At 39.0% G+C, this 22,760-nt stretch overlaps 1 protein-coding gene across 1 annotated transcript; it reads left to right on the top strand.

Annotated features, from left to right (window-relative positions):
- The first annotated feature begins 2,154 nt into the window (after window positions 1–2,154).
- LOC149019807 (DNA repair RAD52-like protein 2, chloroplastic) lies at window positions 2,155–20,944 on the top strand. Its single transcript, XM_089147774.1, has 4 exons — window positions 2,155–2,698; window positions 3,026–3,063; window positions 3,927–4,018; window positions 20,404–20,944. The coding sequence occupies exons 1-4, from the start codon at window positions 2,340–2,342 to the stop codon at window positions 20,545–20,547; spliced, it is 633 nt and encodes a 210-aa protein (XP_089003900.1). The 5' UTR covers window positions 2,155–2,339; the 3' UTR covers window positions 20,548–20,944.
- Window positions 20,945–22,760: the final 1,816 nt, after the last annotated feature.

Here is a 22,760-nt window from a genome sequence, read left to right as displayed (position 1 = left end):
ACACACTACTAACAATTTATCTGCAACTTCAATTATACAACATAAAACCAGTTCAACTGAACCAAATGAAAACGACTTATAAGAAACTAAGGAACAAAGCTTTTTTCGTACGAAACCTAATTACCCATATTATAGGCCATAAAAGAGGTCTATTACATAGGAAACCCATCATGTCAAAGGGTAAACATGCTTATAACCCAACCCTGAAACTATACCTAATAAGCCAGGCCTATTTGAGTGATGAATCTGCATCATCTCCATCTTAAATTGAATTTCAATTCGAGACATGCTTTCAGACATAGGAAGCCCACGCCTTTCCCAAAATGTTTGGATGAATAAAGCATATCATTACCAAAAGCCTTGAAGGGCATGGTTCGAGGTCTCACAAGATCTCGCTGTCGTGAGGACTCAAGACGAGATCAAGGGCGAAACAAAAAAATTAGCAAATCTTGGCCGAGATCTCAGAATTATGTTATATACTATGACAAACCATACTAACACATTACTATTTTTAAAGCATGACAATGAAACATGAAGTTGAACTTACGATGAAGCTGAATATGAAAGTTGTAAATAGTAAATCAAGTCCTCTGTCAGCTATCACCTGCAATCATACCAAAAAAAAAAAAAAAAAAAAATCAGCAAACATAAATTATGAGATAATGCACCATGGTGTTACATTTAAAAGCTCTCCGACCCCAATACAACAGTCAGTATAGCACACCATTATGAATTACATTGACTGTGATTTTGTGACTAATTGGTAGATGATTAGCAATTTCAGTAATTGTTAAACGAGAGTGATATGCAAACAACCTCACAATTGATTGAAAACTTGTGACAAACGATGAGCAGTTCAATGGTTGGTAGACGACCAATTTCCTGACTGTTACATATACAAATTTCCCAGCAATTAAAATGACAGAAAGAAACCCAAAGTATCTTTAGCATAGCAACATTAGCATACATAGCATGAGATGTCTTTGTATGTGGTTTCCAACTATGGCATGTGAGCATGGAGTCATACATGACTACTTTGTACACAATGGACACCAAAGTTTCAGTTCTACAACCTCCTCAAAATCTAGAAAAGGACTAGGCTAAGAAATTTGGTTGATCGCTTATACTTGACACATTGGAACATTTCCACAGTAGATCATGCCTAGTTCCTTACCAAAGGTGAGAGAGAGAGGGAAAAAAAACACCTTACTTTGGGATTTGTTTGATTCTTAGGCTATGGAAGCATAATCGCACAACTGTCTAGAAGGAAACATATAGACATATAACGTACCTTACATAGGAAAGCAAGTGATCAACCCCAAATCATGTCTCAAATTCCAACCAGGCGAAATTTCGAAAAGAAAAAAAATGGGTGCAGGAGTTGGATCACTGATCAGTTCAATGCGTCTCAGAGAAGAAAAGAAAAGGGTGACTCAAATGTAGGAAATGAAGCTAGTAAACGGTGTTTAGCAGTGAGAATGAGAATAAACTTGATCCTTTTTTTTTTTTTTGGGTCAGAGAATAAAGTTGATTAGCCAACTGAAAAGTAATGGTGCATCACCCAGATTGGGTTTCAGAGCTCCAAATCGTCAATTTCAGAGAGGGCTCCAAAGCTTCGATTGCTGTTCTTCTTCTTCTCCTCATGTGAGTTTCAGCAACACCTCCAAATCGTCAAATGAAGATGCGATCAAGAGAGCTCCAAAGCTTCGATTGCTGTTCTTCTTCTTCTCCTCATGTGAGTTTCAGCAGCACCTCCAAATCGTCAAATGAAGATGCGATCAAGAGAGCTCCAAAGCTTCGATTGCTGTTCTTCTTCTCCTCCTCATGTGAGTTTCAACAACACCTCCAAATCGTCAAATGAACATGGGTTTTGTTCAAATTTCAAAATGACATTTTGAAAATTGCGCTTTCATGGCTGTCATTGGTTTCACCAATTCGTATATACGTATTTGGTTTGACTTGTATTTTTAAAACATATTAATGCTACTGTATGGAATACCAGTTTATAACCCAACAAAACAACCCAATTGGACTGCTGGGTCGTTCCTTGGACCGAACCGTCAACACCAACCAAGAGGATTCTGAATATTCGCTTGACCGTCATGCGCATTAATAATGGCGCATGAGAATAGCAAAATTGGTTGGTGAGTGAGAGGTACAGACCGTACAGTCCTGAAGAAACTCATTTTCTTGGGAAAAAGAAATAGGTTCTTCTCTCACCATCTGGACGTTAATAAATAAAGAATCCAACTCCTTGGTTCTGTGTCTTTCTTTTCCCGTCGATCCTTGGTTCTGTGTCTTTCTTTTCCCGTTGATCTTGTCTTGGTTTTTCTTATCTGATGGCCTCACAGAATGGGATCTTTCTCAGTAAGCCTGTGTTTCCGGTGACGGAGAGTCATGTTATGGCGATCTCTTCACCGCTATGTCTTTCCTGTACTTCCGACGAACTTCGATGCTCTGGACGCAGAGGTAGGAGAAGGTCGTCATGGTCCCCCGTCGTTTGGGCTCTGGAGAAGAGCAGTGGCGGCAGCGGGAGCAGCAACAACGCCGCCAAGAAGTCAGCAGTGCCCAATTCGAATTATGTGGTGCCTCTGGACAAGTCGTCGGGCATTATGCGCCCCCTTGCTGAGATCCTCAGAGACTTCAACAAAAGGGTTCCCGATATGATTATCAAACCCGATTCGAACTATATCCCATGGTAAGAACAGTGTCGACAAGCTTACCGCAATTTTTGGTTTTGCTTACCAGAAAAGAAGGAACAAGGGGAAACTAGTATGACGCTTTAAATGAAAACAACCATAGTGATAGTGTAACCGTAAGTCCAAACAACTTCATGCGGTTTCTGTATATTTCTTTTCAAATCAGTATTGCTTTGTGATTTGCCGGTAAGGTTGGACAAGAAATGATCTGGTATCGATATTTGCGGAATACCTAATATCTCAATGTGAGTTTGTCTTTAGATTCTCCATATCTACTAGAATATGGGTGATCTAACTGAATTCCTGTTACTTGCATATTTCTACAGGTACCATGCCAACCGAATGTTGAGCTTCTATGCTCCAGGTGGACCTTTTTTTAGCTCTCGAGGGATCATTTTCTTTTTCCCTGTTTTATTCTATCATGTTCCGACCTTTGAATTTAATTACGAGAAGTTACCTGCCACCAAATAATCCTGGTCGTTGTCACCTGTTTACTGGTTTTATTTGGGAGATTTCATTTTTTTCCCTTCAAAATCGGACCTTCGCTTTCTCTTGGTTTTGTGTTGTGTGTGTTTGTTCTTGTTGTTATTGCCACTGCTGTTGTGTGTGTTTGAGCGGGTACTTTATTATTTTTTTTTCCTTGGGGTGGGGGGAAGATGAAGTTTGGGGTTCCCGGACACATTTATGTGGAATAACGAGACTTATTATATGATTTAGGGCTCTCTGGTTTAGGCATGTGATTTTGCTTGATTCGGTGCCTCATAAGTCTGTTATAGTTTAAGTTCTGGTAGATGGATATTTTCCTTTTGCTTGAACGCTGACTTGATCATTTTCCTTTCCTATGAATCAAATGGAATACAATGCCCCCGAATTCTTTTGGGAGTTACCTATCACTTGTGCTAGGAAATGCAGATTTGCTATGTGTGCAGCATTGGAACTGTCTGTCTTAAGGAACGAGGTTGACCTACAGAAGCATGTGAACCATTTATGTGACTTTCCATTTTCTCTAGTATGTTTGGCTACTTAGATCTTTATGGGACAGTTAAATAGCCATCAGCTTAGTTTTATTATTATTAGTTTTGGTTGAGCAAATTTTTATTTTATTATTAATTATTTTTGGGGTTGGGGGCTGTCTTCATACTTAAGAAGCTTATAATTTTTTCCCCTTTTGGGGTGTAAGTGATGAAACATGCTGGCATCGTTCTTAGTTGATTTTTAATTTTGTAGGTTGGTGTGGAGAAATACGTGATGTAATATTTGCAGACAATGGAGGTGTGACTGTGGTATACCGTGTAACTGTTCATGGATCTGATGGAGAGGTGAGCTTTCTTTTTGTGCATTTACATGCTCTCCCTAAGGGAATTTAGAATTGAAATGACCCGTCTGCTTGAGAGAAAAACTTGTTGAATGTGTTGTTCAGGCCAATTTCATAACAACAAGAGATGAGTACTTTTAAGATATGAGTTAAGTGTCCCTAGTGTTGGGAAATGACCCTTTTATCACTCATTAATTTTGATGATTGAACGCATAAACAAATGCACTAACAATCTACTCATATGAAAGACAAGAAGCCTTTGACACACTCAACCATATACAGGCAAAACCATCCTAAAAGCACGCAATAAACTGAACCTAAGCCTTTGACACACTCAACCATATACAGGCAAAACCATCCTAAAAGCATGCAATAAACTGAACCTGTCCCAATGATACTCAAGGCCAAAAGAAGACATCAAGCCTAGAGAATTTACTCTAGATGCTTTCACCCAAGAGGACATACTTCAAGAGCGTAAAGTTGGAGAAAAATACAAGAAGTTAAGACCTTGCACTTAGCCTTAAACACATGGCATCTTGTAATTGCATAAAAATGTACTTACCTATTTTGCATTTTGAACACGTGCATGAAGCACTGTTACGTTAGACCTTAGGACAATTGCCCATTTCATTAAAATAATTCAAAATGTCCTAAATTAGTGACAGTCGAAGTGCAAGTTAATTGTCTAGTGAACTAGCGTGATCATCAAATTCACAACCTTAATGGTTGCGATCGTCTAACTTGAAGGTTGACCATTAGCTTGATGATCTCTCTGTAAGTCGACCATCAAGGGACCGTTAGGCCAGCTAAGTCTGCAATGACTATATTCTCAACGCCTAGCTGTGTGGCTCGACCATTAGATAAAAAGTATAACGGTTTTCTATCCATTAGGATCCTGATCAATCCCACATTTTGGCTATAAGTGGAGGTCTTAATGACACTCTTAATCACTTATCAAGACACGAATTAGCCTCTGTTACTACTTGTATCTGTCAAGCCCTGTCTTCTTAGAAATCTTACTCCTATTGAGTTCAATTGCTTTCCATCGAAGAACTTGGGGTGAACAAGGTATCCTATCTCAAGCATTGTCAAGAGGAAAAAGTATATTGAGTAGACTTAGTGTACTACTCATCACTTACATCATTGTGCATCATCAATCACTTAAGGGTATTGTTTCAAACCCTTGATAGGCAACACTACCCACCACTTTATTCAATAAAAAAACTCATTGTCGAAGGAGTTTTCATTTGTTAAGAGTTAAGTAGTAGTTGAATTATTAATAGGTAGGTGGTGTTAGCTAGTGATTGGATGTTACCATTAATGTTTAGGTCTCTTTAGAATTCTATATAAAGAGATTTATGTAAGAGGTGAGGAGATACAACTAATAAATTGAAATCAAATTGATTTGTTAGCATTCCTTCTCTATGGAGAATCCTTGTGTTTGATCAAGGTAGGTTGGTATTTGATCCAATCGCTCCACCTTGTAGTGTGAAGCCCGGTTGTTGCATTGTTATTCTCAAATCCCTCATATTGTACCTTCAATTTCTTCATCATAGTTTTGCCCTGTTTTGAAGATCTATTCAGCCTATATTGTTATGCTATTATCCTTATAATACCCCTCTAGTTTTAGCCAAGGAAGAAATTCGACTGAAACAGGAATTTTGACCTTGCAAAAGGCCGAAATTTTGATGTTCTAGAAATTGGAACTTCAGTTTCAGGCCTCATATAGATTCAAAATGATTTGTATTCTTGAATACTACCTATTTCAAGCATAATAAACACAATGGAACTAGTATTTTGTATTAACAAAAAAAAAAAAAAACCATTGAAAATTTGTCATTCAAGTATACTAACAAATGACTAGTTTTGACAAGTGCAAGTTGTATTGCATACAGGCATAGAATCATTAGCATACATGAATTGTTTGGTAGAATGGTTACATATACAATAAGTCAACAAAATAAAATGATTGACTAGATAAAGATGGTGTCTCACATATATTAAGTTGAAGCCTATATATCATATATACATAAAATAAAAATACATAATTTTAGAAAATAATTATTAAAATAAGGAAATGAAAAAATGGTAGCGAATAATAAAAAGATAAGTTTAACAAAACACATTCATAGATCATAGTCCTAGGCTAAACATATATTAATTTCAAGGCAATACAAGATCATTTAAGGCATGAACAAAACAAAATAAAAGTTTGGAACTGTTGGATATGGCTCATGCTTAACATTCTATTGTTGCCGGAGTTTCCTTTATAGCTGTTGTGGCGAGGTGTTTGGAGGCAAAAAATGAGCAAAAGAAGTGTATGAAAGCAAATGAGTCGTGGAAATTTGGTGAAATTGGGATAGAAATCAACAAAAACTAAGGAAAAACAAGTTGGAATGTTGAAATGGTTGAAATTTCGGTCGAAACCTCCGAAATGGTCGGAATCTCCAAAATTTCGGTCGAAATTTGACACTTTCCTTGGAATTTCGTTTCGTTTTTTAAAAATGCAGACATTCGGTCGAAATGGTCGAATTTTCTTCTATGGTTTTAGGCTTTTAGCCCTCTTTCACATCTGATTTCTGTTTCATCTTAAGTCTATCAAATTTAAAATTGATTTCCTATGAAAGGTCCTATTTGACTACTGTTTTGATCAATCAAATGCAATACTACATTATTTGGTATTAGAGCCATTACAGGGAATGAAAATTCTGGACCATCCAGTCCAACTAATCCTATGGTGGCAATGATGGAGATGTTTCAACAACTGAGCAACCAAATCACTGCAAACCAGAAGCAAATGGACAAGAGGTTCTCAGAAATGGAGGCCAAAGTTGCTGCCTCCACTCATGCTCCTCACCCTCTACTTGGTGAAGAATCCCGTCCAGCTCATTCTATTGCCAATTTTCCTACTTGGAGAAATATAGGGAGAGGCCCTTAAAGGATTCCAATTGTGCAACCAACTTTTGAGGAGCACCGACGAAGTTATTTAGTTGGAGAACAACCTACATTTAATAGGCATGTTGGTGACTCTCACAGGGTTAAGCTTTTTTTTTTTTTTTGGATGAATAAATAATTATATTAAAAAAATGAAAGCAAAGACCAAGGTCTTTAAGAAGAAGACCGAAAAGAAGAACTAAGACCTTAGGAAACAACAATAAGCCTATTCCTTGGGGTATCATCAACAGGGGAATGGGGAATAACTAACAATCTAGAAGAAACATAAAGTAGATGGAATTCTAAATCCTGTCTATAGATTGAGATTTGGAGGTCCATCTCCGAAGATTGTGCTCCCACCAAAGGTGGTGGATCAAGGCACAGACCACTAGCTTACCAATCCGATGTAGATGGAAGAACCTGAAAAGTTTATCAAAATCCAAGGCCAATCTCCCCCAAACCCATAGGAGCATCTCAAACGGGGCCAAATGAAGGCAATGGCTTTTCCCCAGATAGATTTGGAGAAAGGGCAAGAAAAGAAAAGGTGCTCAAGGTTCTCCAACCTTGACCAACAGAGGATACAGTTGGGGTTAACGGGGATGTGGCGGCCAATAAGGAAGGATTGGGTGGGAAGGGCGAGGTTAAGGGTTCTCCAGAGGGTTAGGGAGTGACGGGGAATGTGATTTTTGAACCAAATCAATGGGAGCCAAGGGGGCTTAGGGCTATGGGATCTGAGAAGGTTCCAGGCTGATGAGGTGGAGAAGGATTTGGTGGGGGAAGGTAACCAAATGGTGAGCTCGCAAGGGGAGCTAGAGAGGGAAGGAAGAGATTCCCAAACCTATGTGAGAACGGGATGGGGGACAGGGATCTAGGATCCATTTGAGATGAAGGCTGCCAAGGGGGGGATTTGGGGATGCTAGTGTTATAGACAGTGCGGGGGCTATAGTGGTTATAGAGAATGCCCATCGGATGCCACGGGTCAAGCCAGAAGGAAGTGAAGGAGCCAGAAGAGATGGAAGTAGATATAGCTGAGATGGCACGGGGATGAAGCATGAGAATTTTCCTCCAAACCCATGAAGGGTTGGAGGGCATAGAAACAGTCCAGGGTTAAGCTTGAACTTAAAGAATACTCAGGTAAGCAATATCCTCAAGGGTTTTTTATTGGTTGGCAGCGTTGGATGACTATTTTGATTGGTATGAATTATCGGATGTATGAAAGATGAAGCTAGCACATACCATGAAGATGTTTTGTGATAATCAATTAATGATCTACATTGCTAGTAAGCTTGTCTTCCATGAGAGCACTAAGCACATTGAGGTTGATTGTCATTTTCTCAGGGATTTTGTTCTCAAAAATAATGTTAGGACTCCATTTATACTTGCTACATAACAACTTGGTGATATCTTGATGTAAACTCAGATTTAGTGCCAAGGGTATTTCCCTAAATCTAATGGCTACCTAGGAATTCTAGCAAAGAGGAGAGATGATTCAGGGTGTTTAGGGTATTCTAAAGCTCTGAAAAACCCTGCTGTAACAGAAATTCAGCATCTGAACTTTACTAAAATTTAAAACTAGGGTTTGGAGGGAATTTCAGCTAGGGTAGGAAAGGGAAACCGTCTTGCTGTTCTGCAGTTTCAGAACTGGTTTTCTTGCTAATCTGCAACTTCAGAATTGGTGTTATTGATCTGGACTATAGGCATGGTTGTCAAGGCGGCATGGCGACCAAAGCTGTTGGGGCCTGCCTAGGCGATTAGGTGACAAATTGGGCCCAAGCGGCAAAAAGGCGACCAAAGCGGTTGGGTCAAATTTTCTCAATACAACTACTTTTAAATTGATAAAACAAACATTCAAGAATCACATTCATCTCCCCCCCCCCCCCCCCCCAAAGAAAAAAAAAGCATTCAAGAATCATAGTTGTGAAAGATTATCCAAAAATAATACAAATATAAGTCCATCTCATCAAGTATCATAAACTATGACTATGAACTATGTCAAATTATAAGTATGAAAATGAAAGTAGTAGTTTTACATTTTTACTTACCTCTATGATAGTGTGATGCCAAGTAAGTGCCTTATCCATTTAATGATCCATTGATTCTCGATTCCGAAATGACTAACTATTAAATTCGTATATGGTTTTGTAGAATAAAATTTGATTTAAAAAAATAAGAAAAAAAATATTATTATGTACAAAATGTCAAAAAAGCGACAAATTTTGCGTCTAGGCAGCAATAAGGCGCACAAGGTGACCAAGCGGTAGCGATTAGGTGAAAAAACGTCTGAAAAATTGCATGTCAAGCGGTGGGCCGGTGGCAATAAGCGGTTGAAAAACTGCCTCACTACCTAGGCGGATGCTTTGAAAACCATGACTATAGGATATGATCAGAATTTTAAACAAATACAGAGTTCAGAATTTTAAAAGTTTGCAGAATTTTTCTAGAGAAGAAGAAGATATAATTTCTCTAGTCCAAAGAAACTAGGCTGAATTGGGGAAATAACAGTGGAACTAAAACCTAGGCCTAGGTGCGAACCTAGGTGAAGGGAAAAGAGGGCTAAATGGGTTGGGGAAGAGGGGTTAGCAGGGGGTGGGGTCTGCTGCTATCACAGGGAAGAAAGGGGAGGGGAGGGGCATACGGATACAAGGAGGATGGGTGGGGGCTTGCTGGAACAGATGGGAAGGGAAAGAGAGAGGGTGCGATGGGGGTGGGGAGGTGGGGCCATGCAAGGTAGAGGAGGGTGGAGAAGGGTTTGCATGAGAGGGAGGAAGAGGGGAATGGGGCTAGGGGTGTTACTTGTAGGCAACCGTGAATGATTGTTTGCTGCTTGATGATTGCTGGTAGACTGCTGGAATGGAGAAGAAGAAGCTTGAACTTGAACAATTTCTAGTCAAGTTGGGACCCTCAATGTAGTCATTGATCGATAAAGAAAAAATAGAAAACTAAAACTGCAAAGGTAAAACCCACTTTCAAGTGCCATTGCCATCACCGAATCTGCAATTCTCCCTTCTTATTCGAAAGTCTGAATAAAACCTCTTGCTCTATACCTTCTGCACAAACCACAAACTATTTGCCAAATTGGATGCAAAAGAGATGGAAAATTGTTTCATTGCACTTGTATGGCTTTGACAACGTCTGCTAGCTCTGTGTTCTTTATGTTTCAGCACCGATCAAATTTGCTCTCAATGAAAGCACCAAATGATAAGCTTAAATCTGCAATTCAGAATTCAAGCTTAAGAGCAAGCAATTTTCGAGTAATTGCTAACTCCAAGAGAAAAGAATAGAGGGGAAAAGTATCTTGATATCATTCATATCGATTGATTACGCTCAGGTTTCCTTTTATAGACTCCTGTAAGAAATCAGTTACAACTATTCATAGTCTTCCATCCATGCTGGTGGTTTCCTCAGACGCTTAGCCTGCTGCTGTTGGGTTGAGGCTGGAATTGGGCTTTCTTGGAGTGAGGCTGAAACAGGGCTTCTTTGTTGGGTGTGGGCTGGGCTCAATGGCAATTGGAGTTGCTGTTGCTTATCAGATTTTAACCCCAAAAGGCAAGGTTTAATCCCAAAGTACTGCTGGTTCTATTTGAGAGGATCCTAAAGACTGGCCAAAACCCTGGGTTACATCACCGGGCTTCACATTGCAAGGTGGATCGATTGGATTGAACATTAATCTATCTTGATCAAACACAAGGTTTCACCATAAGTAGGGATAGAAAAGCAACATTGATTTCAATTGAGTGAGTGATCCACATTCTTACATAAGTCCCTTTATATAACTATTCTAAAGACTTAAAACATTAAATATACCGTCCAACCACTAGCTTACACCCACCTACAACCATTCCCATATTCTTGACAAAGAAAAGCTTCTTTTGAAAATGAGTTCGTTATTTTCAAACTACAACCCTTTTTATTAACTTCGATGAATTTCTCAAGGACTAGACTTGAGCTTAGGTCTAGCCCATGAAGATCATAATATGTGGGTTGGCGTTAACCCACCAAAATAGTCCTACTAGCCCATGAAAGCCATGTGATGTAACCCAGAGTCTGGGTTAGATCTTCTGAGACCCTCTTTAATGAAAACCAACAAATAATGGGCAGTCTAAGGGTTAGGATATAGTCTGTGGGTTGGTAGGGAGATGTTTTTGAGATCCTGGGAGCCTAGTGGGTGTCCTGTGGGAGGGTTTGGGTATGCTATGGGATGGCAGAAAGTACTGATTAACTTATGTGGATATTTGGATAAACTAAGAGTTTGTGGGAAAAGGGATGGGATGCTCCAGGGTTGATGAAAAAAGGGAGGGAATATCCTAGGGCCTTGTGGGATGATCTTGGGTTGGCAAGGTAAGAAATATATACTTTTTAACTTGGGTTTGGCCGTTTAACAAATTAAAGGTGAAGGAAGAACTTGAGAAGTTTAATGAAGGATCCAAATTCAGATGGAATGGGGTTGGATGAGGGTAAGGAAGGCCCACGGTTAGGTTGGAAAAGAGATTGGAAATTTAATTGGATCTTGAAGAATTCTTGGTATTGGAATTCTTCAAGATCCTTGACCCTTTCTTCTTCTTCTTCTTCCCCCCTCCCTTCTCTTCTTTTTCTTCCATTTTTTTTTCTTTTCTTGTTTTCTGCTGTTTCAACTTTGCCACAAGAACCAGATAAAAAAAGAAAACAGAAAAGGAGTTGGGTTGTTATCGCAAGAAAGTGGGGAAAGGGTGGTTGGCTGCTGTTGCAAGAAAGAAGGGGGGGGGGGTGAAGGGGATCTTTTCTTAGGATTCTGCTGTTCTCCTTTCTTGAAAATTATGCTTCCTATTTCTTGAACTTTCAATTCAGATTCAAGAAGGAAGTTAATTGCAGAAATTCTGCAGTTGTTTCTTGGCTGCCGCACGCTAAAGAAAAGGAAAGAAGAGGGACAAAGAAGGGAGGAAAATTCTAGGGGTGTTGCAGGTTGGGGGAGGGGAATTAGGGCTGGAAGGGGCTGGGGATGTGTACTTACTTGATAGGGAAGAAGGTGGCTGCTGCTGTTGTTGAATGTCTTGATGATGATGAAGATGCTTGCTGAAGTTATCTAAGAATTACTCTTTTGCCCAGGCCACAAGGTTCTCCTCCCCCACAGCCCAAGCCTCTGATTTATTCAATAACTCCAACTTGTTTCATTCAATAATGAGAGGGCTATTAATAGCATTACAACCTAAAACTTATTTGGACTCAACTTGGTCTCTAATTAACAAACTTGGATTCTAACTAATTAAATAGACTTGGACTCTAACTAGGGGATCTACTTAGGGTTAGAATTCCCTTCACAACTCAATACCAATCAAAAGGAATCTCCTAACAATCTTGCAATATAAACAGGTAATTATCCAAAAGGAATCTTTTTAGATTAGATTCCAATTGGGACTCTTGACTAGACTAGTGCTCTATCACAACTCACAAGATAATAATTCAAATAAAAAAATATACATAAATCCATGACCCTTGGACCAAGGAGGTCCCAACCAAACCCCTCTTGAGCCCTAAAAGGTTTGGAAAATGACCAAAATGCCCCTGGGATATTCGACCAGCTTGAAGGTCCTCTAGGATAACATCCTTAAACTCCTCTTGTTGCATCCTCTGTCCCTTCCTCTTTTCTTTTCCACCCTGCAGATGTTGGGCCATTATCGTTATAATCTCTACAAGAACCTTAGGGCACTTAGTGACATTCTAATGCAGAATTGGCAGCATATACAAGGAAGAGAAAAACCCAATGGTCAAGCCCATCAAAGCCTAAGGATATGATCCAAAACAGCTCATGGCTTAGCCCAGGACTATTGTAGTGGGATAAAATGAGCCCATGGTTTCATGGGCTTGGATTACTTTAGTGGGAGAATATCAGCCCACTATTTTGAACTAAGCCCAAGTCTATATTTTAAAAAGTCAATAAAAGGGGCTGTGGTTTGAAAATAAAAGAACTCATTGTCTAAGGAGTTTTCCTTTGTCAAAGAGGTACGTAGTAATTGAGTTATTAATAAGTAGGTGGTGTTAGCTAATGGTTGGATGTTACCATTAGTGTTTATATCTCTTTAGAATGCTATATAAAGAGACTTATGTAAGAGGTGAAGACAACTTATGAATTGAAATCCAATTGCTTGCTAGCATTCCTCCTCTTTGGAGAACCCTTGTGTTTGATCAAGGTAGGTTGGTGTTCGATCTAATCGATCCACCTTGCGGTGTGAAACCCGGGTGTTACATGTTACATTGTTATTGTAACTTTCTTCATTATAGTTCTGCCCCTATTTGAAGATCTATTTAGCCCGTTATAATACCATTCTAGTTTCAGTCCTCTTTCCCACCTAAACTCTGTTTCACCTTAAGTCCATCAAATTTGAACTTGATTCCCTATGAAAGGTCCTATTTGGCTACTGTTTTGATCAATCAAATACAGTATTACATTATTTGGTATCAGAGCCATGGCGGGAGGTAAAACTTCTGGATTGGATCTTGACCTTATGGCATAAGTGATGGGGATGTTGCAACAATTGAGCAACCAACTCACTGCAAGTCACGAGCACGGGGAAGAGAGGCGCTCAACAATGGAGGCTAGAGTTGTTGCCTGTACTCATGCTCCACACCCTCCACTTGGTGAAGAATCCCATACAACTCATTCTCTAGCCAATTTTCCTACTCGGAGAAATATGGGGAGAGAACCCCAAAGGATTCCAGTTGTGCAACCAACTTTTGAGGAGCACATACAAAGTTATTTCACTGGAGAACAACCTACATTCAATAGACATGTTGGTGACTGTCACAGGGTTAAGCTTGAACACCAGGAGTTCATTCACACTAGCCATAACACAGGGCTATTATTGGCTCTTGTTACAAGAGAAGTTACCCCTCAACCTAAGGTGACATTCCCTCCACTTATCAAACACTTACCTTCTGATTGTCTTAAGGTGGTTCCTGATGAGTTGCCTAATAAGCTACCTCTTATGCACGATATTCTGCATGCCACTGATTTGGTATCGGGTGTTCTTGTTACGAGAGAAGTTACCCATCAGCCTAAGGTGACATTCCCTCCACTTATCCAAGACTTACTTTCTGATTTTCTTGAGGTGGTTCTTGATGAGTTGCCTATTGAGCTACCTCTTATGCCTGATATTCTGCATGCCACTGATTTGGTATCGGCTTTGGTGTTACCAAACCTACCGACCTATCACCTCAGCCTAGCGGAGCACAATAACTTCAAACGACAGGTGGATGAGTCGCTACATAAAGGATTCATTCAAGAGAGCTTAAGTCCATGTGTTGTACCATCATTACTCACTCCAAAGAAGGACGGCTCATGGCGACACCACTTTGATGATGGAGACACTGAAGAAATGTTGAGGTTGCCCCAAGTCAAACCACCAATCACTGACATCATTGATGAGGTTTTGGATGACTCTTACAAAACCACTTGTCATGGCATTGGATACCATGTTTTCCTTGTAAAATGGAAGAATCGTCCACGACATGATAGTACTTGGATTCATGCTAACAATCTCGATCCCGATTGGTATGAGCGTTACATATCATTCATCCATTCGTCGGAGACGAATGTTTTCAAGCCGGGGAGAATTGATGCAGAATTGGCAGCATATACAAGGAAGAGAAAAGCCCAATGGTCAAGCCCACCAAAGCCTAAGGATATGATCCAAAACAGCCCATGGCTTGCATGGGCTAGGACTATTGTAGTGGGATAAAATGAGCCCATGGTTTTATGGGCTTGGATTACTTTAGTGGGAGAATATCAGCCCACTATTTTGAACTAAGCCCAAGTCTATATTTTAAAAAGTCAATAAAAGGGGCTGTGGTTTGAAAATAAAAGAACTCATTGTCAAAGGAGTTTTCCTTTGTTAAAGAGGTAGGTAGTAGTTGAGTTATTAATAGGTAGGTGGTGTTAGCTAGTGGTTGGATGTTACCATTAGTGTTTATGTCTTTTTAGAATACTATATAAAGAGACTTATGTAAGAGGTGAAGACACAACTTATGAATTGAAATCAAATTGCTTGCTAGCATTCCTCCGCTTTGGAGAACCCTTGTGTTTGATCAAGGTAAGTTGGTGTTCGCTCCAATCGATCCACCTTGCGGTGTGAAGCCCGGGTGTTACATGTTACATTGTTATTGTCACTTTCTTCATTATAGTTCTGCCCCTATTTGAAGATCTATTCAGCCCGTTATAATACCATTCTAGTTTCAGTCCTCTTTCCCACCTAAACTCTGTTTCACCTTAAGTCCATCAAATTTGAACTTGATTCCCTGTGAAAGGTCCTATTTGGCTACTGTTTTGATCAATCAAATACAGTACTACATTACATTCATATCCCCTCTAGCTAGATGCCACTTTAATCTAGTGGCCCCACCTCTCCTATCTCTTTCTTATAGTAATTACATTGACTTCTTCTTATCTGCACTCAGTGGTCTCCCGTGCAACCAAGCGATGTCTCCCATCTTTCAAATAATAGCAACCAAATGCCTGATACAAGAAATACACACCAAGTATTTTCAAAAGCATTACATAAGCTCTAATGATAAGCCTTAAACAAAAATAAAGCATATGCTAAATTACTCCTAAAGTTTAGAAACTTTTTGCCTTTTAACTAAATTTAATTAAATAACATCATAATCATCATATGAAACCTTTCCAACAATTACATGCATACACATCCTATGTTTACCCCCTGTTGTTCTCTTCTGCTTCTCTCCTTTACAACTATCCTTTAACTGGTGGTAAGTCTTAGTCCCCTGTTTGCGTAAATCTCTCTCTCTCTCTCTCTTCCTTAACCATGTGGGCTCCGTCCAACCTTCTTTCCTTAGCATTTACAACCGACGATTTTTTTGTTCCTAAAGTACCCCCTTTCGTGGGTAGTTCCAACTCCACCTCTCTCCAACTTTCTCATCTCTCTTTATTGGACCCTCAAGTCACCCTCTCAGCATCCCCGCTCGCTCTTCGTGCTCTTCTATTCCCTAGGCCCAATGGCCCCCTTAGTCAGCTGTCATTGGATCCTTCAGCCCTGGCAGCTTCTAGTTCCCCTATCCTTGGTCCAAGCCACTCTTCTATACATCTCCCTCCCTCCCTCCCTCCCTCCCTCCCTCCCTCCCTTTTGCTTGACCTTTGTTTGGACATTGCTCCATGCACTTCTGAGCTTGAGGATCTTCCTCTTCAGAGACTGCCATCCACCCCCCCCCCCTTCAAGACTATAGGCATAGCAACTGGTCTACTAGGGGTTGTCACAATCTTATGAAGGGTTTTGTCGTGGAGCTCCACTCTTCAGAGAAAAATCGAAAACACTAGTTACATTCTTGGTGTTGTCTCTGTCTTTTGGCCTTGTGTTCTCTTTGTTCTTGCTTAATTACTTGTGTTGCTTTGCTTTGGGCCTTTCGGCGTGGTTGGGCTTGGCCCTTGTTCCTTGTATCTTCTCCCCCTCTTTTTCCCCTTTTGGTTGATGAAGTTTTTCATTCATCCACAAAAAATAAAAAATAAAATCTCCTATTTTTAAGTGTAAAATAGAAAATGATTAGTATTTTTTAAATTTTAAATAATTTTAGGATATACTAATAATTTTAATTATTAAAATAAATAATCATCAACAAAAAATTAAATTTGACACTGCCACAGAGTAGATGAAGTATACATGCTAATTTTTTTCGAAACACATAATTTGGAAAGTATTTTTCTAAAATCAGAAACAAGAAAAAAAATAGTAGCATTCATCAAAAAAACAAATCTGACAGCACACAATCATAGATTGACCTCCTAGACTAGACATCTATTAATCTCAAATCAATCCAACATTATTTAAGCCATCATTGAAGAAAATATCAAAAATTTGGGAGTTTTGAATGAACCCTGCATTGAATCTTCAAAAATCTCCAAAGGAGCAGCAATGGAGGTGATGGCAGTTGAAATATCGCCAGTGGTAGCGCTCAAGTTCTCCAAAATTTTGCAGAACTCTAGCAAAATCTGGAACTTACAACCTGTTTCAGTCTCTGGTCGAAACCAAGGAAAATAATTTTGTTGTGTTAATTTCGTTTTGGTTCATGGTGATGAGGATGACACTGTTTTAGTTAAACATGATCACACCCATGAGTTCTGTTAGATCACCTATGAAGTTTCTAGCAAAATTCTTTGTTATGATGGCTCTTTCCCATGATATTAACCTGATCATGTAGAACCACCACAAGATGAGGAACCAGTACTGGTGTATAAGGTTAAGGTTAATCATTACTGTGTTACTGTGAAGCATGGCAGTTCAACAACTATCTTCATGTTAAACCCATGGAGTAGGCTTGTAATGAGTGATGAGAAGGCATCACAATGAATCTGAGAAAGAAATTCCCATGTTTAGGCCAGTAAGGAAACCATATTCTCTCAGCTTTTCTTCTCATTCTTGAAAGCTGTAGCATCAGTAGAACGTGCAGCATGAAATCATCAGAAAAATCCAGCTGTTATCACATACCTTGCGACTCAGAGCGTACTGAGTTATGCTTCATCTCATGAATTTTCCTCTATGCATAAACATGTGCTTCATTCCCTACCTGGGAAAGGTGTCCTTGGCTGCCTTCCATATCTTGGCAGTAGAGCATTCATCAACAAAAAACCCCTTGCAATGTTAGTGTTTGCCAAATTTAGCAAGAAATCATAAGGGAGTCACCAGAACTCCATTTCTTTAGCAGTGTTTTACTATACGAAATTTGTGAAATGTTTAGGTTTCACAAAAACCCTAGTATTAGAAAATTAAAATTGCACCTATTGTTGAAAATCCAACAATAGTATATAATAGTAGACGCTGTCAAGCTCCAGTCAAGACCACAAGTATCATTTTTGTGTGTGTGTGTGTTTGTGTTTTGTAGTGAATGGTTCATGCGTTGTGTTTAAGTAAGCTATATACAAACAATCAGATCAAATTCAGCAACATTTTGCGTTGTGTTTAAGCAAGCTATATACAAACAATTTGCGTTGTGTGTTTAAGTATCATTTTGCGTTGTGTTTAAGTAAGCTATATACAAACAATCAGATCAAATGAACAACATTTTGGCTGCCTTCCATATTTTGGTAGTAGCATTCATCAACAGATAACCCCTTGCAATGTTAAGGTTTGTCAAATTCAGCGAGGAACCACTAGGGAGTTACCAAAACTCCATTTCTTTAGCAATGTTTTATCATGGAACAAAATTCGATCCAAACCCTTGAAATTTTGCATTTCTAGGAGCTTGAAATGAAACCATGAGGGAACAAAAAATAGTCCCAGGTTTCGATTGAAAACTGGAAAATTTTGACAAAAACCACGCGAAACTTGGAAAATTTCCCCAACTGGGTCAAAACCTGCTTCAACCCTGATGAACCAGCCGGTTCATGAGAAAAAATTCGAGGAAAACTCAAGTTTCGACCTTGTGAAAATGGGAAATTTCGTGGAAACCTGAGATTTTTTCTTGCAAGTTTCGTGGTTTTCCCAAATTTTCGATTTTTTTTTTCTTTCTTTCCATGTTTCCTAAAATACCACGACCAATATGCCCTCCATCAGTACTTCCTTATCCAAATTGTGTATTTCCTTAGACTGGTTATCTTATGCATGTTGATGACTAAACTTATAAAGCTACAGTTGTCGATCACTGACAACCATAGGCATAACATGTCATGGGATGTCTATGTTCGTTGGTCAAAGGAGAGGATGTTACAGCCTATAGGCACAATTCTACTCTGCTCATGGGATAGATCCACTGAGGCACTTCTCTTGACACTCAATTGTACTTCCCTTTTTTTGTCAGTTATTTTGTATTTGATGTTTTGAACTTGGAAGTTATATATTGAATGTTATGTACTTGAGTAGTTAAATTACAGTGTATTTGTTAGAAAACTCTACATTGATGTTTTGTATTTTGAATGACATATCTACATTGACATTTTTAGCAAAATGAATGTGTCAATGTGTTATCTAAACTCGAATTAGCTTTATATGTAGAGTCCCACTTAAAAATACCCCCTAAAACCTATCAAAACTTAATGTCCGCAAAATATCCCAGGTTTCCAAGAAATTTCCCAATTTCAAAAGGTCGAAACTTGAGTTTCCCCCAAATTTCTTTTTCCATGGTTTTACTATATCAAATTTATGAAAATCTCAGGTTTCACAAAAACCTAGTATTAGAAAGATAAATTTGCACTTGTTGAAAATCCAACAATCGTATATAATAAATTTGCACCTATTGTTGAAAATCCAACAATAGTATATAATAAATTTGCACCTATTGTTGAAAATCCAACAATAGTATATAATAGTATACGCTGTCAAGCTTGGGTCAAAACCACAAGTATCATTTTGTGTGTGTGTTGTAGTGAATGGTTTGTGCATTGTGTTTAAGTTATACAAACAATCCGATCAAATGAACAACATTTTGGTCTTGATATCAGCACCTCAAGTTGGCTGGGAGTTAATACTGTGTTTCAGTACAGATATCTTCATCATTGGCTCTTGTCCAGTTTGATGGAGCTAACAGAGAATGAAGGGAAGTCACCTTTGAGTTCCACAACTTCCTCCATTCGAATGGTCGGTCTAGTGGAAAATTTGTTTTTGCCATGACAGCTGATCCTAAGGATTTCACGAGCTAATCTTTAGAAATAATTGCAAGCAACAATTGACACAGAAGCATCAATCACCATGTCTGGTTTGATCATGGAGAAACAACTAGGGACAAACCTCAGTGAGTAAAACCCATAAAGTGTTGACAAGAATCACAACCCTAAAAAGGAAGTGTTGCAAGAAAGATGGATGAAGAGAAGATTTTAGGGATAAGTGACGAGAGTGCCCCTAGGTCAAGAATATGGAAACCCTAATGATAAATTTTACCACGTTGAGAATGTCTACATGATCTATTTTACTGGTCATCCTGATAAAAATAGAAGACCTAATAAAATTCAATTATGAAGTGTGAAGAATTCTTCCCCCCACCCAAAAGCAAAAAGCCATAAACATGTATAAAATGAAAGGATAATGAGGTGATTGATCAAATCAGAAGATGATTAATTTGTTATTTATTTTGACTATTTTGTAAAATTAGGATGCTAAGATGGATGAATAGTAAAACTAGGAATGATAGGATAATGAATGATCATATTAGAGTTGGTATTGGAGTTGCTTTCATAAGTGATAAGCTACGAGAAGTCGTTTGAGATTGCACGACTACATTCAATAAAGGCCTTTAAATGCCCCTATACAGAGAAGTGATAATCCAAATTGAAGGAACTTGGAGAGCTAGGGACAGACTTAAGATAACCTTAAGAGAAGTGGTGAGAAAATATATGCATAACTTAGGCCTTGTATCTATCATGACCTCAAATAGAACTGATTGGAGGGCAAGAATCATGTAGCCGACGCCATTTAGTTGGTAAAATGCTTATTATTGTTGTTTGTTTGTTATTTTGACTGTTTTGTGTGAATTCTGATGCAGGCACATCGTGAATCAACTGGGACAGTATCTGCCAGCGATGGCAGCATTGAAGATCCAGTTGCTGCAGCAGAGCAGATAGCTTTCTGTAGAGCTTGTGCTCGGTTTGGTCTTGGTCTACACTTGTATCATGAAGATGAGATATGATTGAAAATAGTACAGTTCTGGTTCATAATGAGTTCGTCACAAGTGTTTTCACAGGAACATATTCTTGGTTCTCCGTGTTGTTTTGTTACGAGTACTGATCGAAAGTGCTATCCAGTTTATGTGTATATGGACGTTTGAGGGGCTGAGGGATGGCTATCCAGAAGTCTCCGTTGAAGCTTGTTAGGAAGAAATATAGATGTTTCTTTGAATATTAAGCTTCTAGCAGAAGGCAATGGTTTATTGTTGTGTGAAGTTCCATCCTGCAGTCCTAGCATGTTGTTCCGATTCAAGTGAGTGTGCCTTTCTGTTTGGCAGAAACTGAATAAGCTCATTTCTTTGTCACTCTTTATAAACTCGTCATAAAACATGTAAAAGTAAATGGAATGAGTATCTTTTAGCTGTTGTTTTCAATCTTGCCATACTGGAGCATTCCACACAGAATTGGGTTCAAGATTGTGCGTTCTTCACACTCCACCACATGTTCAATAAGGGGTGTAATTCCATTCACTGATGAAGTGGATCATGAGTGGGTAGAAGTGGGTCTTCCTCTTATTCAACATGATTCGACAGTGCTTCATGAGGAGCCTTATAAAGGAGGCCAGTCCCTCGTAGCCAAGGTAAAACATTTCGGCGAATTTTGCCCAGTTCGGTACGCTACACCGAAAATTGAAATTTAAATAAAATCTTTGGTAAATCACTCATTATCGCTGGAAATTCGTTGAATCGGCAAAAATTGTCAGTGAGCCTGCAAAATGTCGCCGTTTATAGTTGAAATCCTTCTATCACCGGTGAAATCGTTGCTTTGATGGAGATGACTGAAGAAGAAGATGTGAAATATGCTGAAAACCTTTCCATCGTTCACTTGTTCTTCACTTCTCTTCTCTTCTCTCAGCGCTGGAATCATCGAAACTACTGCCTAAAATAGAAATCTCTGCCGGAACCACCTCTTGTTTCTCTTTTTATTTCTTTAAAATCTCAGTGAAGGATGAACTGGTGAATATGTGAAGAATATAGATTCTTAAACCACCATAGAGAGGAACCAGGCACAGGGGAAATATAAACAATCTATATGTTTGAAAGAAGAACCACTACATAGAGGAACCACGCACAGAGGAAGTGAGGAACCACCGCCTGAAATCCTATTATCCCACACGCAAAGTGGAAATATCTCAAACACACCACATTGAAAAAATATTGAAAAATGAAAAGACCTCTAACACACCACTTTTTTAAAATGAAAAGTGGTTGCGTGAGATGGGAATGGGTTGGGATTTTGAAGTTTAAAAGGTGGGATCTGATGAGCACATTTATGTGTGAAATCTTAGGGCATAAAGCATGCATTTTATACAATTAGAGTGGAGTTACCTTGGGTTTTATACAATTAGAGTGGAGTTACCTTGTGTGTTATGGTAATGGGTATTGTAAAGATTGGTTTGGGAATCGGGATTGGAGATTTAAATTAAATGAAATCGGCGAAATTTCTGCGAGATTTTGCTAATTCTCTTGGTTCACCAAGTAGCGAACCGACAAACTCGGGCGAGATTTGGTACATTGCTTGTAGCCTAGCCACTCGTACGGATTAAGGTATTCCACTCTAGAGGGAATCTCTACGTTAGGTCTATGATGAGGACTTTTATGGGTTATAATCTTTCCCACTCAGCGTTTAGATATCTACCGCACACTTTCGTAATCCAGATGAGGAATGTCAGGTTTTACCGGCGATCTCAGGCGTAGAGTGATTAAATTAGTCCTTTCCCGGCATGACATGTGATAGCCTTTACTAGGGGTGTCAATTTTCAACCCAAACCGTTAAAACCGGACCGAACCAGCCTGTTATAGCCCGAACCGGCCCGAACCGATCCTTAATGGGCCGTAATTGGGCTGAGGGTCCTCAGCCCGAACGGTTTCGGGCTGGCCCGGCCCAGCCTGTGTGCGGCCCGTCAGCCCGTTAGTCTTTACATAAATAAAATTAAAATATTAAATGTAATTAAATTTTGTTTGGAATTGTTTAGATGTAATTAATGATCTATGAATTTTGGTGTTTGAGACGTTGAGACTCGAGTTTGAGTAGTTGAGAGTTGCTTAAGTTTTAAGTTTTAACTTTTTGATTTTCAAATTTCATTTAGTTTTATTATTTTAAAATTTAAAAGTCTTAATTGATAACTCTTAACTCTTAAGTCTTAATCTTAATCGTTAACTTTTTAATTTTCAAA

Source organism: Hakea prostrata, chromosome 3 (assembly GCF_041222555.1).
Source record: "Hakea prostrata isolate BN-2017 chromosome 3, UWA_Hpros_2, whole genome shotgun sequence".
Taxonomy (NCBI): Eukaryota; Viridiplantae; Streptophyta; class Magnoliopsida; order Proteales; family Proteaceae; genus Hakea; species Hakea prostrata.
Note: the sequence above shows the minus strand (reverse complement) of the source record. Positions and strands in the feature narration are given on the sequence as shown.

Excerpts from the sequence above, each read along its gene's own strand:
- LOC149019807 (XM_089147774.1), top strand. The coding sequence starts at position 2,340 with ATGGCCTCACAGAATGGGATCTTTCTCAGTAAGCCTGTGTTTCCGGTG. Across the intron at positions 2,699-3,025 it reads GATTCGAACTATATCCCATG|GTACCATGCCAACCGAATGT; the intron begins GTAAGAACAGTG and ends ATATTTCTACAG. Across the intron at positions 4,019-20,403 it reads TTCATGGATCTGATGGAGAG|GCACATCGTGAATCAACTGG; the intron begins GTGAGCTTTCTT and ends ATTCTGATGCAG.